This window comes from Cynoglossus semilaevis, chromosome 8 (assembly GCF_000523025.1).
Source record: "Cynoglossus semilaevis isolate Cse_v1.0 chromosome 8, Cse_v1.0, whole genome shotgun sequence".
Taxonomy (NCBI): Eukaryota; Metazoa; Chordata; class Actinopteri; order Pleuronectiformes; family Cynoglossidae; genus Cynoglossus; species Cynoglossus semilaevis.
Window position 1 is genome coordinate 26,364,056 of NC_024314.1, and position 18,999 is coordinate 26,383,054.

The following is an 18,999-nucleotide window of genomic DNA, read 5'->3' on the forward strand; positions in this document are numbered from 1 at the left end:
ATGGGGAAATTGATCATGCTTAAAAAAAGACCTCAAGCTAGCAGACAGTTGTTTAAATTGTTTTTAAATTTATGTGTTTGTGTTTGCAATTGTGTCCGTGCTGCCTGATATTTTCCAATCTCGGTGACTAGACATACCATTGGTTGTTATGGATGAATCCTAAAACTATTAGCATTTGACAGCTTATTTTCAGACACTTAGACATTGACAACAGAGAAGGCATTTTTTTTTATTTATTGTTTAACCATAAAATAATCCACAACATATTGAGAACCTGAGCGTGAGAGCTCCCTGTAGCTGTACCTTGCTGCTGGTGCTCTTGTGTTGCTTCCTGCCTGAATGGGACCAAAGTTTTGGGTGGAGTTGTTGTGATGTTGGTGTTGGTGGTGATGATGGTGTTGGTAGGTGGTGTTTGGCTGCCTGTCAAAGGGTCATCAATGCTCTCCATAGTGCAAGAGTGTCGAGGGGGACTCTTGTCACGTCATAGTGCCTGAGAGGAGAGAGGTGGTGGAGAATGGGGGGGGGGGGGGAAGGAGAGGGAGACGAGAGGAGGTGGGCATCATTATTATGCTCAAAACCTGGACCTTTTTTTTCTGTTGTTGTTGTTGTTGTTGTTGTTGATGCCTCGTTTCCGATCTTTCTTGGAAATGTGAAACCCAATTTTTTTTACCAAACTGAAACAATGTGCTGACTTGGCCACAGAGCTACAGTGTCTCTCTCCACCTTTATCCTGGTCTGTCTTTGTGCCGTCTCCTTAGTGGTGATTCTGTTCAACCTACTGTTAGATGTACCTGGGCGCCCAGTGGGATCAATTACCAAGGCTGGTACCAAACCAGAACCATAGGGGGTGTGAGGGGGGGTGTGACGGTTGTGATGGTGGTGTTGGGGGTCCCATCAGACCCAGGCTGAGCCGACTCCTCTGAGAGAGGCAGAGAATACGTGAGGAGGAAGGAAAGAATAGTGTGGACACTAAGGCAGGCCCTCGGCTCTTGCTTACAAACCCCTCGTCAAAAGCGTTTTTTCATAGTTGGCTGAACACATGCTGTCACTGGCAAATGTATAAAAGGCGTAAATACTCCTGAAGCTTCCAGGAACATGCTGACTGACTGGCTTGGGGATTGGTTTTTGTCTAAACTGCAGTCTCTAGAAGGTTCGTGTGAGGATAGAAATACAAATACAAATGTACAGTATAACAGACAAATACTACAGTATCATGAAGGACTGGTAGAACTGAATGGAATTACTAATGTTTGTATGATATTAGAGCTGTTGAGTAATCACAGTGTCGTTGTCGATTTATGATTAATCATAATGATTCATAGTTGATCATGACGATCAGTTCTCTTATTACTTGGACGAACTTAGGTTAAGCTGAATCTGTTATTTTGAAACACATTATTTTGCCTTTTATTAATCATAAAAATTACCACGTTAAAAATCCCGGCCTGCGATTTTGACAATATCCTTTCAAAGACACACAAAAAAAACCTCTCAAAATTTCTCCCTAAATTATTCTTTTTCTTCCTTCTCTTCTTCTCCCCGTCTCCTAATCTAATATGATCTCTTCAGTGAAAAAGTCCTGATTACAGTAATCAGCCTTTCTCTCCGTAGGTGCCTCTTCTGCTCAAAGCACTACTTTCACAGCCTAAATACACCAATCAACTTCTTCCTCCTACAACATATGATTAAGTCCTTCAAGAATGAGATATTTGAGGAGTTCACTTGGTTCTTTGGTGCAATTTGAAAATGTTTACATGCAAATTATGGTGCAGAGAATTGTTACAAGTGATTGTTGAGAGGGAGATCCTTTTGGTTTGGACACCAGGATGACAATTGTTTGAAAGAACTCATGAATCATATCGTATCGTGAGTTGAGTGCAGTGTTACATCCCTACTTGAAAGAACTCATGAATCATATCGTATCATGAGTTGAGTGCATCGTTACATCACTACCTTCGGTGTAGCCGGACTGACGGCTGTTCAAACAGGGAAAGAAAAAAAAACAACCTAACGAGCAGCCGGTGTCTGAGATTTACTTCATGTTTTACAATGCTCTCGCTGCGACTGGATTGAAATTTCTCCCTCTGTCTTTTTTACTCGCTGTGCTCGTCTCATCTCTCACACTGCTTTTCAGTCTCTGTTTTGAATTGTACGTCTTATCAGGCTGTCACAAAAGCCGTGAGATAACCTGAGGTATTTTCATTTCTCCCCCTTTCACGGCATACTCGCTCTGCCTCTTCCTCTCCTTCTTCGCCGAGCTCCCCGTTGTTGCCGCATGCAGAGAAAAATAGCTCCTTGCACCGTTTCATCTGCCAGTCTAAAATGGTGGAGGGCAGAACGCAGCCCATCCTCCCCTCAGAGGAGAGACAGCAGTGAGCCTTTCACCGAGAGCAGGAGGGATGGGAGAGGACTGCAGAGACTGCATATCACTTTACCAGAAGAGAGTGCTTTTGAAAGGCAGCACTTGACTGGGATGAAATGTATATTCATATCATTTAGCATCACAGCCCAAGACAAGTTTCCCTGGAGCGGGTAGATTAACTCTGATAGGCTGTAAAATATTTCTTTTTCATGGAGAAGCTTTGTTTCCTGCTGTCTAGGAGGTGATTAAAATCCCTCTGCAATTTTCTCAAATATTCACCTACAGTACTGATGTAGTACAATACGAGATAACTAAAACCCCCGGGATAGCATCATATGGTTGATGTTAGCATTTTTTTTCTAATATTCAGCTACAGTATTAACATACAGTAATGCTGCACAGTGTGAGACGACTGAATAAGTAAGAGGAAAATAATCCAGGAATGCATCATGCGGCTAACATAATTCATATTTTGTCTTTATAACCAGGGCATTGAAAATAAAGACGCAGCTTGATCAGTTCACCCATTTCTGTGAAACTGACACCATGCTGTAGGTGGCACTAATGCACCTAAGACTGTTTTGCCAGGCAAAAGAAGAGCAAAATGCAATAAGCGCTGTGAGCAACATGCATGGAGCTAATGTTAGCTACAACAGAGCTAATGTTAGCTACAGCCATGCATGGAGCTAATGTTAGCTACAACGGAGCTATTGTTAGCTACAACAGAGCTACAGTTAGCTACAACAGTCCTGGTAGAGAGAACTGTTGTTAGCTACAACAGTCCTGGTGCAGAGAACTGTTAGCCAGTCAGCCTACAGCAGACCAGAGGACGAGGGTCAATAGCTGTAATTGAACTGTGTTCACACTTTTTCTCTGTGAATGTTATTGAACCGATGAAAAAAAGGCCAGATAATAATAAATTAAAAATGTTTATTGATTTAGTTGTCGAGGAAGAAATAATCTGAACCGAGCGACCTGGCTCATTGTGTCCAATATTGATATTGCAATCAAGTGATTAAAAAGTCTATAATAATTTGATTATTTTACTACATACCAGCAATAATTATATTTTCAGAAAAAAACATACAGAAAAAAAAAAAGGAGAAACGGTCTAATGGACTGGAAGATTCTAGTCTTGTGTTGGGATTTTGGGAGTAAATCCGCTTGCGTCTATATATATATATATATATATATATTATTGTTTTTATTTTATTTCAATTTCCAGACAGGCAGAATTCTGCAGTATGTGGAGAGTATCTTCGTCAGGGCTGCAGCAGTTGTAGACATACACCACCACTGTGCTCCTGTTGGTGTGTTTGTTAGCGTACACTACATGTGTAAATGTCAGCCGCTCGTTGGCTTGTGGGTAAAAAGCCGGTTAAGGTCAGACGCTCCTGTTTGCCTTCCAGATGGCAGGAATGTGAGAAGTTAAAAGCCGGGTTCAGACAGGACCTGCTGTGGCCCCAGCTCACAACACTGCCCCCTGTGCAAAGGTCCTGGAAGTGTTAGTGAGTTCAGGCCTTATAGAAGTGGCATTATAATGACAAAGGAGCTAAATGTTGATTGGTTATTTGTTGTTCAGGTCACGTTAATGTTCACTTCATGTTCTCCTTACATTGAACTGCTGTGTTCCAGTCTCTCTGTCCGTCTCTGTTGTCGACGTCTGTCAAGTTTATTTAAAACTCTTTATTGAGGTCTTACTTCATCTTTATAACTTGAACGTTGAGGTGCAGAGACACATCGTGTTCAGGTTGACCTCTCTTGTACATTATTGTTTTGCTGCCTCGTTGTGAGCCGCGTTTATTCCGTTTAGCTGCGGCCTCATTGTACAGAAGTTAAAAATAACCTCATCACTGTCAAGTCCAGTAATGCACGAATCAATCTTCATGTTTGTCTTTTACTGGAGTCTATATTTATTTTTATTGATGGGAAAAACATGTAGTGGATGACCAAGGGTCAGAGTAAGGGATGGACAGGGAGGAGGAGCAGGAGCAGGAGGAGACAAAGTATAAATGTAGGGAGTTGATGTTTTTAAGGAATATAAAGATGGAGAATGACAACGTTATTCTGTAGTTTACTGACAATGTTTTCTCAAGAAAAACAAATCGTTATTCTTGTAACATTATGAAGAAATCAAGATTATGCATGTAAGTGAAATAACAGGACATTATTATTATTACTATTATAATTATTATTATTATGACAAATGTGTGAAGGCAAGATAAGATAAAATTACATAATTAATTAGGTAATTAAGAGATAATTATTTACAGTATTACCTTGACATTACAATGAAGTTTTTATTCTAATAACTGCAACTTTTTGTTACTAATTATTTTTATTTTTTATCAGCACAACAGCAGTAGGGGTTAAATTCCGTATTGAGGGCGAGTTACATCAGAAAGAGTGGAAAAACCTGTAAGTCAGTATGGGACAAAATCCGTCACGCCAAGCTGATAGTTTTGTCTCTATAACCTCATAAATGTGTTCAATTTTCTACATAATTATTTATGTCTGATGTTGATTCTTGATCCAAACCACATGATTTGGATGCAACAAATCGACCGCAGAGTAATTCTACACTGAGCTAAAAAGTAGTCCTGTGTATATTCTGTATATCCTTGGTGCCTACGTGATACTGACGTGTGTGCATTTACTCTGTGAGGTCACCTCAGACAGTCGTAGACGTACGCTCTGTCACAGGGACCTGAGCCTGGCTCTGTGGACACACAGATGCTGAAAGTTTAACTTGGTCCTAAAGGTAGAGAATAGGTCAGTGGTGTCACGCAGCGTTAGCATCGTCTCCGTGTCTCAGAAAACAAACGAACGCTCTCAAACATCAGGGCAACTTTATGCAAACCACCTCCTGAAACCGCTCCAAAACTGCCCCCCTTCTGTGGCTTTTGGACTGAGTGGGATTGACTTGGCTTAGTCAAATGCCCTGCGGGGAGTTGTATGTTTGTCTGCACTGATGCATCTGCAGAGTCACCTGACAGACAGGTCGGACATGCTCACTGGACCGTGCTCTGCCAACAGTTATCCCTGAGCGGTACTGTATGAAGGTGGCAGCAGTTTGGGTTTAACCTTGAAATGCCTTAGGGAAAAGGGCCATTTGTTCAGAGTCACCCGGAGGGAGGAGGAGGAGGAGAAGGAGGAGGAGGAGGAGTAAATTGTTTGTTTGTTTTTGCCTATGCTTCTCCCTTGGGTCTTTAGATAACGAGAGGCTCATGTAATGTCTAAATTTAGCCGCTCAGTTTTTACCTTTAAAGCATTTTCGTCATTTTTAGGCTGCATTTCAGTTTTTTGTTTTGTTTTTTTATGCCCAAGTGTCTTTATTTCCCTTTATGTGAGACGAAATTCAGACAGAGAAGTCTGGCTTTGGTGCATGACTGGAATTTTGGAGGATTTGTAACGTTGACCTCAGTCGGCTGGTTGTCAATTATATATTTATGTTTATATTTATGACACGGTGAGCTGCCTAAAGACACAGATTCCTGTGCAGTTAATTAATTTTCAATCACTTTCTATTTGTCATATATCTGCCCGTTCCATGTGCAGCTACAATGTCGGTCCGTCTATCATTTTTATCCTCTCTCTGCCTCGGCATCTTTTCCTCTAATTTTTATCTTTAGATTAAATTGGATTAGACAGAACTATCTTAATCCCTCTGGAGTTCCAATTGGGTTTTTTAAAATTTTCTGGTAGCTTTTCCTTGGTCCAGCTCTATGTCCGATGTGAAGCAGTTTCTGTCTCTGTATTTTTTATGGATATTCTTGTTTTTCTGAACTGTTCAGTGTCATCTGCATAGAGTGTGTTATTGATTTTATCGCCTCCTCTGGATGTTACTGGTATGATGTTTTCACTGCACAAGGAAAACATCTTTCTCTTTCCTCTCGCTGCTGCACTTTGTTGCCAGTAGGGGTACCAAATACCACGAGTTAGACATAAATGCAGTTCACACCTGTACTCTAACCCTAACCCTACAGTAGAGACTGATAAACGAGGTTCTGACTCATCATCATGACCTGGTTCTGGTCTCCATTAGGACTACAGGACCAGTGAGGGGGAAAAAAAAAATCGCAGTAACAAATACACACAATCGTACAGATGAGTGCATGGCCGTCCATCCGTTTGACGTTCTGTCTCTGAGCCTATGGTGGCCAATGATGAGGCGAGAAATACCTGTCACGTCTGGCATATGTTCAGCCTGAGCAGACTGGTCTCCACAGACGGCCACAGAGCTACATGTTAGCCTGAGGTAGTACACACGGTACTGTGTATTAATATGCAAGGATTTTTGGAGACACACTCCATCAGGAGCGTGGTAAAAATGTACAGTTACTCACATTAGATCTATTAGCTTTACCACCCCCATCACCCCTCCCCCCCCTTCACCCGCCATCTGTCAAATATAATAAATGGATCCAGGTTAGGCTACATTTCTGCGTTTGTGTGTGTGCGTGGCTACGTGCTTGCCAAGATAACAAATGACACTGTAGGCATACCATGTAACAGCTGTCACCCCCGACACCCCCGTCACCCCCGTCACCACGACCAGGTATATTTAAGGTGGCATCAGGACGCTGACAGACCACGTCAACCACGACGCAGCAGCCGAATGATGACAAATCACGTCGTACGCCTCATGCGTTCAGCACGTGCATCCAGTATTTATGTGTGTTTGTCTTTCAGCGGCGCAGCGTAAACAACAGAGTCAGTTGATGACTAAATCATGACAGATGCATTAATGATGCTCCCTGGATCCTCGGAGCTCAGCCTTTGACATTTGAAGAGAGGCCAGCTGTGTTGTGTGTGTAGGTTTTGTATTTTTTTTTTTTTTTTTAATAACTCAGACCTCTTTAATTGCTCCACTATGGCAATAATGTTTCCTGTGAAGTAGCCGCTGGGCAGAGTTGTAGGAGGTTGTTAGGAAGGACGTGGAAACGTGTGAGTGCGTTTTGGAGTTGTGTGCAGAACGGGGGTGAGGGGGAGGAAGAGGAAGCTCCAAGGCCCTGAAGATAAGGTATGGAGGACGAGTGGGTGAATGAATTGGCAGCGTCTTCTCCAGTACGAACGTCGGCTCCCCATCTGCTGCCATCATTAACATTAAGAGCTTCTCTAATTTAAGCTAATTGCCGCCGACGAGGAAGTAAACAAAGCGCGTACAGTTTGTAAAGATGAGCTGACGACAACAGTAGTGGGAGGCGAGGGGGGGGGGGGGTATCCGGGGAACTGTTAAGTGAATGCCTACCACGGGACTGTTTGGAGGCGGGCCCAGGGTACTGTTGTATGGCAGTGGTTGGAACTGTTGCTGAATTATCTTTCCATGTGCGGCGATTTATTGACTTTTTAAAAACAATTTAATTGTAGCAAAACTGTTATCGTAAACACACAACATCATGTTACTAACATTGGAACAGAGGGATCTACGTTTGTGTTAACTAGAGCAGAAACGAAGGAAAACGATAGTATTTTTAGATAAACAAATAAACAAAAAAAATTAGGTTTTCATTAGGTTTAAATACAACATAAAAATTAACCAAGGCCATGAATATTTGCATGTAAATTGTTATTAAAAGAAAACTTGATACAGTGCTGTAGAACACTGATACAGTATCTGGAAACAAAATATCACAGTATTTCAGTGTATTGATATTTTCTTACACCTTTACATGGTCTCCAGATGTAAATCCATTTTACATATTGTCCTCTGATACGCAGATGCTCTGGATATCGAGGGATGCAGTTATTGTTAGTGTCAAAGGCGAGCCTGAACTCACCGTGGTGGTTTTGACTCGGCCTCCGGGCTGTGTACAGGTCCAACCAGATTTATTGACTAACAGGTCACAGCCCTCATCCTCCAAGCACGGCACCATCTCACACCACTGCTTTTTCCGAACAATGCCGGCTGCGAAGACACAAAGACGAAATCGTTAAAATGGTAAAATAAACAGAGAGAGGGATGATAGAGAGGTGGATGTAAAGACGTAAAAATGGAAAATGGAGAGAACAGGACAGGGAGTGACAGATGGGGAAAATGGAGAAAACAGATTCGGGCAAAGATATGACAGGGGAGAAATATAATGGAAATGAGGGAGAAGCTCTGGAAATATATGCAGGAATACATATGAAAAAGTGGCACCCATCTGCCAAAATACAGACGGGTGAATTGGAAGACAGATGAGATGGAGAGGCAGATGAAGAGCAACGAAGTAAAGAGATGTGAGGGAAGTGAAAGATACGAGAGCAAAGGTTGCGAGACGACGCTGCAAATCAGACAGACGCCCGGGTACGGAATAAGCTGTGACCAGTCGGGTTAACAGAATCAAATCAAATCAAATCAAATAAAAAAATTTGAGACAAGACATCTCAGACAGAATCCAACATTTGTAAAAATTCTAGCCACCAACGGGAGAAAAAAAAAATAGCTTCAGCAATCTGTGACTTTGCCGTACGACTCAATCTGTACTTTTTCAATCGCAAAACCTTGTCTCAATCTGTTCTGCCTTATTTGAGCTTCACACTTTAGTAAATACTTTTCAGAGACAAGCTTCAGTCTGTCATTAATAATCTTCACTGAGTCGAGTTTTTTTCAAGAAAAACCACAAGACAAACTCCACCAAAATAACTTCCCCAGTGATGTAAAAGTTTCTGCCACATTTCTTCCAAGAATAATAAGTCACTTTGCAGGAAGTCATGGACAGATATACAATAATATACAGACCGAAAACATTTTAAACAGTTTTAAACAAAAAAATAAGGAAATGCAGGAACTTCATGTCCTGACAGGAATCACCCAGAGTGCAGGAGAAGGACACACCAGCAGGAGGAGTCTGAGATTAAACCACTGACCTTCCAGATGCAAAAACAAAGTCCTGCCAAACCCACTGAGCCACATCTGTCTCTTAAACCTGACACTGCAGCAAGCATCCAGATGTCACAGATGTCAGTCGTTCTTGTAAAACACTGAATGTGAATATTAAAAAAAATATACTAATGAAAACTGGACCATAATCCAGTCCATAAACTGTAACATCGAGTGCAGTAAAACGGTTGACTCTGGGCCAAAACAGTTGTGCAGTGAAACACTGACTGTCGACCACATAAAAAACAAAACTGTTCATAATTTTAGTCCGTGAATATTTCACTGCCCGGGGAACGAGAGGTGGGGGCGGGGAGGGGGAGTCGGGGGAGTTCACGGTGGGAACTCTGTCTCGACCTTTAGAACCAACGCTTCGGACCAGTTCAACCGTGGTCCAAAACTACAACATTTGATGGTGATTATTTCCCTTAAACGCTTCACCGCCGTAAACTATACACAGTTGATGCTACTCGATCAATATCATTATTATTGATCTGATTTGGACCAGTGACCAGGTAGAACAGTGGTTGGGTCTCCTGCCTTATAGCTGTATTTCCAAATATATAAGTGATTGTTTTGCACCATTTAATGGAGATATGCAGCGATTGCAGGGGAAAGGCAGAGATATAATGATAATAATATGAATTAATAATATAATTTGGTCAAGTTTGGCGGGCCGGATTAAAAAAAAACCAAATGGGCCACATCCGGCCCCCGGGCCGTAGTTTTGCCCATGCCTGGTCAGTGAGCAGGTGTCGTTCTTTCTCACGTCGTCTTTACTCAAATGTTATGTTCGAATCAATCAGTACCAGAAGCCGAGCCAGAGTTTTGGGAGCCACGTGTCCAACTAATGAAAGCACAGCAAACACACTGTATCAGCAGAGTGTAAAGAGTGAGCAGGGACCTGACATCATTGTAAAGAATTATTATTGTTGTGCACGTTTTTGCTGACACCTTACATGACTTTGAATCGCCTGCTCTGCTCTGCTGCAAGACTTGCTGCAGAAAAAAAAGTCTGTTGTTCTATACAGCGTATGTGTGTGTGTGTGTGTGTGTGTGTAGAGCACTTTAGTTGAGGAACACAGGTAAATATATACAAAACATATTTCAACAGTAGAAATACAAAACGAAAAAAGTCAGAAACATATCTTTTCCAGTCTGAGCTCTAATATACTTGCAAGAATTTTTCAGATGTATTTTACACCAAGTCAAGGCCTTTTACTTTGTATGATCAAAGGCAGTGTTTCCCAACACTTTTGCAGTCAGAGTACTTGTAGTATTTTACGTTAGAAAAAAAAATCAAACCTAAACAGAAAAATGATATGCAAAAATGTAATCCTGTTTAGTTGAACACAGCACCGATGTACTCAGAGGAATTAAAGAAAGGCAAACATAGTTTTTTATATATATATACTCTATATAAAGATATATATATTTATTTATTTTCTAAATTCATTGCTGCCTAGTTGAAGAGTTTCTAATTGTTCTGTCTGTCATTATGGCGTAGATGCAAAATAAATATTATCTGCAATAAATACAAAAAAAAAATGTTTTCTGACAACAAATGAAGTGAAACTGGATCATTATCCAGGCTGATGATCTCTCATGGCTCACCCTTTATTTAAGAAACTTTGATTTTTTTTTTTTTTTTTTTTCATATATGAGGATTGATCAAAGCTGGTGCAGATTGAGAGACGTGTTTGAACATGATTTAGTCGTCGACATCAGAAACATTATTTATGTTAGCATCGTATTTAACTTAGCCGTGGACTCGTGATGAACTACAGTAAAAAAAAAAAATCTAATAACAAACACCTGCACTGATTCTGTGTATGATTTTGAAATGACTATAAAAATCTTGGACCACTCCTTGGTCTTCGTCTTCATCTTTGTCTTCGTCTTTGTCTTGGTCTTGGTCTTGGTCTTCGTCTTGGTCTTTGTCTTCGTCCCTACACTTGTTTATCAGGGATGTGCTCCACATACAGTCTACTGTACTCAAATGATTTGCGGCGCAGCAGCAGCGCTCTCATAATGTATGTTTACAATATTACGGCTATTTTCAGGAGAGAAAACAAAAAGTAATTTACAACACTGACAGCCTTGCTCACCGCCTGCTTCCGGAAACCAGTTAGACCTCGGCAGCTTTATAGATGCTGGAAGATGGATGGATTTTCCGGAATAGGTTTAGCTGCTTCCCTATATTTTCAGTTCCTTTTGTCAACTTTTGTTTTGTTTTTTTTCCTGGTTTTTAGATTCATATTTTTGTATAAATAGAGTCTTAAATTCCAAACCAGTCATCATCAACTTGTGGCCCGCAGACCAAATCTGGCCAGCCGAACCATTCGTTCTGGCCCACGACTAGATAAAAAAAAAAGAAATAATAAGAAGGCTTAGAAGGTCAACATTATAACGTTTTTTTTGTTTTTAAATCCGTGTGTTTAGAATTATGTTGCAGGTTTATTTACTTCACATGATTTCCCTTTTCTTCACGTTATTCCTTCTGATACGCAGAGCTTATGCTCAACTGTTAGCATGAAAGCTAATCGGTGCTTTTCACACTTTTTCAACTCTCCTGCAAACTGAGGCCTCAATATTTAACCCTGGCAGATGTTGTGTCTGTGTGTGAAGAAGTCAGAATCTGGACACTTTTAGGAGCAGAGTGAAAATTGGGAGCTAATGCACCAGAAAATCAAGTCACTGTCTACTGCGTTTCTATCAAGCCCATATTTCAAACTGCTTATTCTGACCTTTTTTTTTTTTTTTTTTTTTATGTCGGCAGTATTTCATTACATTGCAATAAAATTGGAGCCTGAGCATATGTCAGAAACCTGCGCTGGTAAAGAATCAAACATTTATGAATTTCCCTTTAGATATCAGCGGCGCTAACGTTAGCTCTCATTGGACGTTTGGACAAAAAAATCTCCAGTCTGAAAGTATGTACTGCAATCTCTGCTGCCATGATCCTGCAGTTATAAGACTGTTAACATACGCAAGGGCGATGATTTAAAATCTACACTTTCTTCAGGAGAAGATACAGTAGGGAGAGAGAGAAGGAGGGGGGGGGGTTATTACACTCTCAATGGAACACTTATCCTCCCACCAAATGGTAGCTCACACTCATGTCAGCAGCTAGCATCTTGGCCTAATAAATTCTCCTTAATGCCACGCCAAGCCTGACGTGGCAGGAGAAAGATGGGTGAGTGTGTGTGTGTGTGTGTGTGTGTGTGAAAGTAGACAACAAGAGAGACGTCAAATACACGGACCAGAAACCAGGGAAAAACACGGATCAGATCTGCCGTAATAGATGCAGTAAACTTCTCTCCCTCCGTGAGATGATGCAACGACAGGACGACGCGCCGCGATAATTACAAACTGCACAGATCAGACGTGGCCGCCGATGCCGATGAAAGATATATCAAATCTGCATAACGTATTAAGAATAAATTTAATTTACACATTCGTTCACAAGCGGCAGTTTTATCGTCAAATCTGGGCCGAACGCCTCCCCGCCGCCCCCGCCTCTCCCCTTGGCACCAACACAAATATATGACAACACAGAACGATAGGAATCTGTGATTATTAAGATCATTAGATGAAACTTCAGAGTCGGTAACACATTTAATTAAGGCTGTGACGGTTTATCATCTCATCACACGGAGACTAAAACAAAAGCCGGGGAGGAATCTCTCCCTTCACAGACTCTAGGGCCGGAAATGACGGTTTTATTTCATCGTACAAAAGTTTGTCGTCACTGTGTTCATGTTTAACTTTGTTGGGTTCTGATTGGTCAATCACCTTTTTTCTGTTTTTCAGTGAATCAACTGAAGTTCGCTGTAGAAGTCGACCGACACTGACAGTCTGAGCCGCCGTGGCTGTGGGACCTCAACGAATCTAGTCGAGAAGATGGTGAGTCGAAAAGTCTGATTTTAATGACTAACCCATGTTGTGATACAACTAATGGCGCCACCAAGAGTTCAGTCAAATTGATCTTATTTTGAACAGTGGGACAGTGATATCGAAGGCTCTTTGAAATGTTTGTCACCTGATTTTACATTTTCTGAAAGGTCACGACGCCTCTAAAGTTTACCAAAAAGTATCCAGGATTAGCATTTCGTTCACCCAGGGGGCGGCACCTGTTTGGTATGCTCATAACACGGTGTAACATTTGAAAATTGCAAACAAAAGCAAACTTTTAATTCCACGCTGCTCTGGGCCCAGGGGTTCTTGCTTCCAATATTTGTATCCAATCAAATCACCTGAACTCATGAAGGTATGAAGCAGTGCGTTAAGTGGAAAAGAACAAATCCTATTATCCACATATTTTTCTTTTATTTCGTCGTACTACACAAGGGTTCGGTTTCTGTCCCATGTTGACGTTAGTAAACACCGCAGTGTTCGGGGCTGGAGACCCGCGAGAATCTGCAGAATCACCGCTGTGCTGCCATCATCCTCACTGCACAGACTCACTCCAACCCAATCCCATTTCTGAGCCCCCTTCATGATCTAGTAGGTATATCCAAATAGCACCCCCTATCTGTGTCTAGTCCAAAAGCTGTTTAAATTACCTGTCATTGTCTTATTGGCAGAAATATTTCTGTGGAACTGGCAGGATTCTCAATGACAGATTTTTCTTCGTCACGTGTGAAACACGAGGGAAGGTCAAAAAGTTCTGAGACAGATGTTATCACTTCACAGGTTGCAGGGTTTGATAACTGACTTCTCGACTCCCGGCAGATTAAAAAAATGAAAAAAAAAAAACTGAAGTGAGTGAAAATTAAGTCTGGGATTTCAGTCTCGTCACAGAAATCCTCTGTCACGTCTGTTTTTACACAGGATCTTTGATCTGGATAATTAACTGTAGTATCTGACCTGCCGTGTTAGGCAGACGCTCCCTAAACCGAGTCGGATCCTTGGAGGAATTAATGCGAAGTCGAGTGAAGAAAAACCCGACGCAAAGACCTGAAACCCACGCTGTGTAATTAGTCGGCGTCTTCCCGTCCCCTCGTCTCCGCTCCGAGTTCATCCACTCCCAGCTAATTTTCACATGTCGTGTTTCCCCCTCATCTCCGCCCTCCTCAGACAATTTCCCCGTTCTGTCCTCTCATATCTGCCCTCTATTTCTACCCTCACTTTGTCTCATCTCTTCTTCTCTGTCTTTTTGCCCTTTTCACCTCCTTTTTTTTATCCTCTGCAGTTTATTGCTTTGCCTGATTTTCATAAGATTGTTCCACCAGTTTGGCAGCACTGATGAGAGTCTGTGAACTTAAAGCTGTCAAGGGCGTTAGAAAAAGAATCTCCAAAAACTGCAGTGAACCCATGAAACGCCAGGCAGCAGAATAAGACGGAAAGTGAACTGTCGTGTCTGACATCTGTACAGGACTGTACTGATGTTTCCCATTATAAATATACAATACTGCAGTTTTGTCTATATATATATAAATATATGTATATATATTTTTATATATATATTACATTAGCAACAGTGTGGCTGTTTTTGGTATTTCTGCTGCTTTTGTCTCATTTGGGATTTTTTTTTTGAATCCCATCAAAAACCCTAGGTGATGGCATTGGTTCTAAAAATAGGGGGTGGGCCCCACAGCGGGGCATGAAGCTATATATGTTACGTGCAGCAAGGGAAATTAGTTTTTATTTTAATATTTAGTTTTGTATATTCTGATTTGTAATTTAAACGTCTTTGTTCACTGAGAACAGTGGCATTGTGGGAATTCCGGTGTTCAACATGAGGTTCATGGGTGAATTGAAGCCAACGTTTGTGAATGTACGGATGTGGGGATGTTGAACGCCTCCCCCTTCCCCCCCGCCCCCGTCAGCTACAACAGTGTACCAGTGCTAGGGGCAGTGTTTGGTACGTGTACCTGTATGTGTGTGTGTGTGTGTGTGTGTGTGTGTGTGTGTGTGTGTGTGTGTACTGGTGGAGCAGGAACTGCTGCTGCAGCTGATATCGTTCCCTCACAGACGTGCTCTGACATTTTCTCACATTTCAGTGCCAGCAGCTAAACCCACACGTGTGCATTTGTTCACACATACTGTATGTGATGTGATGTGCGTGCGTGAGGCGCACATGTACAAAGGAGAGAGAGAGAGAGAGAGAGCCCCCCGGGCATATTGAGCCGGAGGAGGAAATGTCACAGTGAGTGGGAGTCTGTGATCATTTAACAACAGTATCTGTGGAGAAACCAGCTCCTTGGCTGTGAGACCTACACACGTACACGTACTGTACGTACATGTGAGCACACCGTGAACATGTGAAGGTGGAGCATAGCTTCAGAAGCTAAAGGCTAGCTCCACTCTATGTTTGTGTGATAAGAGAAGGGGAAAAAACAAAGGCATTTTTTTTATTATTCTATTTCAATGTGTTTTTAGAAAAAGTTGTAAATTGTTTAGAAGAGAGATTGGAGCATTCTGCCCCTGCTGGTTGTTGCCGGTACTTATACATACAGTACTTACCTATATACAAAAGCTGGAGGTAAGTCAAAAAGTATTTGAGAATTACAGAAATAAATTTAAATATGCAGTAATGTCTATTACTATTGATACTTTTCCATATTTTTATTTAAATCTCAACCTTTTCATTCTGAAATCAAGTTCTTTTAAAGTAATAATTTAGTCTTTTTAAAAGTAAAAATGAGCAAAATAACAATAACTGTTAATTAAAGGTAAAAAAAAGAAACTTTTTGACCTACCCTAATATTTATATTTTAGCATTAGCTGCGAGCTAACCACTGGATCTGATCATGAATTCTATAAACGCTGTGTTACTTTAATGGGGTCAGAGGTTACGGTCTGAGGCCGAGTACGAACCCACATCAGTCTGGACAACAAAAACGATAACAACAACAGCTGTAGTCCAGTGTTACGGCTGATCCGATTGGTCGTGATGTGGACGACCGTAAATGAAGGCGACTGTTTTGACGTTGACGACAGATGACATAGTGACACACAGCGCGGAACGCTGTCCCGCGGCCGCCGACGCAAACAAACACGGATAATTAGCCGTCGCACGTAAAATGTATAACGTCCCGTCCGTTTGCTGCTCAGATGTGTAATGAAGGTGTGTGTCGATGCGAGCACACACACACGTGAGTCAGCCGTGGCCCAGACCTCGGAGGTGCAGTAACTCCTCCTCCATCCTGGATGTCCGTGCTTCCTGTCTTCTCTGCCTTATTGACCTCTACATCCAAACTAATCCGCCTTAAATTATGCATCACCTTTTACTTGGCATCACTGCCCCCCCACTCCTCGCACACCCCCACCCCCCATAAATCTGTTTATTCCCTTTTCCTTTACAGAGCCTGCTAAACAAATTCCAATTAAGCAGGACGGTGCTACGGCGTGCGTGATAACTCAGCTGTTCGCTCCCTGCAGCAGATAAGAGTCTAATCATTGTTGTTCCGTGTACGCCAGCTTAGGAAAGACCGTCGGCTTCTCGTTAGTGCCAATTATTTTCAGGTCATTTGGTCCTCACCGGTTGTTAACAGAGCATGTGTGTCCTGTACTGTACTCTACTGTACACGTATGGATGTTTTTTTTGTTTTGTTGTTGTTGTTGTTTTTTCTTTGCTCGGGCATTAATTAAGCTTTATGTCCCTGATCCTTTTACAAAGACTCCGATGTAACTGAAATGGATATAGTTTAATGTAAACATCAGCTAATAATGAGTGAGGGCGGCCTGTGGCTGAGCGGTTTGAGGATGGGGTTTGTAATTGGTCGATTCAAGTGGGAATCCTGGCTCCGGTGTTTCTGTTGTTGTTGTGTGGTATGATTGACTTCCAGGCAACGATCTGAGCAATGAATTAATTAGTGAAATTAATCTGTTTAATTCTTTTTTCAAAAAGGCATTTTATTTTCTCAGTGACATTCACTTTATATCCAATAATTCCACTTCTTGTTGCTGTAATACACATGCGGTTATTTACGCACATTGTGGGGAAAATAGTTTCACCAAAGTCGACGTCGACCTTAAAATTCCAGCTCAGCAGCTAGCATGTGTTTGCGGAGGCTTCAGTTTTAGTCCAGACGCCCGGATTATTCCAGATTAGTCAGAGATAAAAGAATTAAAAACAGGTGTGAAACACATATAAATATATTTGAATCCAGCAACGTGGTATTTGAGGGCTGTTGATTTATTTTAATCCACAGGTACCACTATATCGCCAGATTTAAAAAAAAAAAAAATTCAACCGTTTCCCCAGTTATAATTTATACTGCATTGAAAATTTAAAAATTCAAAATTAAAGTTTGGGGTAAATAAAGTGTGTAAAATGTAATCAGTTTTAAGTAGTAAAATAGTAGAAGTTCTGAATTCCAAGGCGACGTGGTGTCACCTGCTCCGCTCTCCCTCTGCTGTTTATTTTTTCATCCCAAACTAATTGAGACGTGTCATAAAAAATTCAACGATTCGTTTCACGTTGGAGAAATGTTAGATGGTGAGCGCTGCTTAAATAACTTCCAGCAGTAATGGCTGTGACTGCTGTATGAATGAATCATTAAAGAGCAGCTGAAACGTTCACTTGATATTTGGGGAAAAGTGACTTTCCTCCCGTCAGCGGGAGAAACGGGAAATACTTGACACAGAATTTCACTTCCACTGATCTCCTCCCTCTCCCCTCATCCTCCCCCTCCCTCCCTCCCTCCCTCCCCGCCCTCAGTCCCATCACTTCCTGAGACTAAACCTGCAGCGAACGCTTCATCAACGTGTCTGTTAATTCGCAGACAATTAGATAAATATTATTCTGTGTGCTGTGTCATGCAGCGGCAGTGACACTGGTGTCATTTTCACTCCTTCAACAGACTGTGGTCTTTTTGTTTTATTTATTTATATATTTTTTATTTTTTATTTTAATTCTCTTCCACAAGCTGTGAACTCATTGACGATTCAGACGCCGGGCTGTATTACAAATTTATAATTAGTCAGAGGAAACAAAATAAAATTGGAATGAAGTGTGTGGTGTTTCCAGCCACAACAATACCTGGAGATAATTGCCTGCGCGGAAAATGGTTTGTGTCGCGCACATTTTAATATTTAGCTCTGATTTAGAGGAAAACAATAACAACAACAGCAGCAGCAGCAGCAGCAATAAGAGTAAATTTAAAAAGAAAAAACTGGTTGAACAAAAGCTCATCTTGCAACTGATAATAGGGTTAGTTTTGGAACAAAGCCAGCGTGTCTCCGTTCCAATATTAGTTCCGTGTTCGGCGCCGACTGGAGACGATAAATCACAAAGCAACGGGTTCATTTAGTCACTTCTGTAACGTCTTATCGCAGCCTCAGCACGGCCCGCGTTATTACCTCCCTTTGAATGTGCACAGATCAGACACTTGGTGTCGTGTCACTGTGTGAGTGTAGATGGCAGTGTTTTACAGAGTTATTTACACATATTGAAAAAGACACACGTATAATCCTGCCTTTGTTTGAGGATTGTTTGGCTGCAGCATAAAAATGTCAGAAACACTAGATCTTTCACAGACAGATGGGCTCTGATGAAGGTCATTAATTATATTTTTATATTTTATATCTGTGAAACACTGACATAAAAAGTCCATTCATTTATTGCACATTCATTGCCACTCTGCTGTGATGCAGGCTCCTGACTGCAGCTCGTCCGACCCGGACCAGGTGTCCTGGACCAGGTGTCCTTCACTTGGCCCGCCACGTGTGCATTCAAAGGATAAACGCTCCAACTATATCTGTCCTGGAACTCTGAAATTCCAGGACCTCTCTCCATTAAGTGTGAGTGATAACGGGGCCCCAGCTG

At 41.6% G+C, this 18,999-nt stretch overlaps 1 protein-coding gene and 1 long non-coding RNA gene across 4 annotated transcripts in view; one reads left to right on the plus strand and one right to left on the minus strand.

Moving 5' to 3' along the window:
- The window catches only part of LOC107988864 (uncharacterized), a 133,577-nt gene that overhangs the window by 98,947 nt on the left and 15,631 nt on the right, over window positions 1-18,999 (plus strand). For both annotated transcript variants that reach the window (XR_001760374.2, XR_001760373.2), the window contains exon 3: window positions 13,038-13,130. This is a non-coding gene — a long non-coding RNA (uncharacterized LOC107988864). The remainder of the gene's footprint in view (window positions 1-13,037; window positions 13,131-18,999) is intronic.
- Window positions 1-18,999, minus strand: part of tafa5a (TAFA chemokine like family member 5a) — a 141,309-nt gene that overhangs the window by 7,233 nt on the left and 115,077 nt on the right. For both annotated transcript variants that reach the window (XM_008315903.3, XM_017034276.2), the window contains exons 3-4: window positions 8,143-8,270; window positions 304-490 (exon numbers count right to left, since the gene is read on the minus strand). In XM_008315903.3, the coding sequence (XP_008314125.2) occupies window positions 482-490; window positions 8,143-8,270 (137 nt within the window). In that variant the 3' untranslated portion in view covers window positions 304-481. The remainder of the gene's footprint in view (window positions 1-303; window positions 491-8,142; window positions 8,271-18,999) is intronic.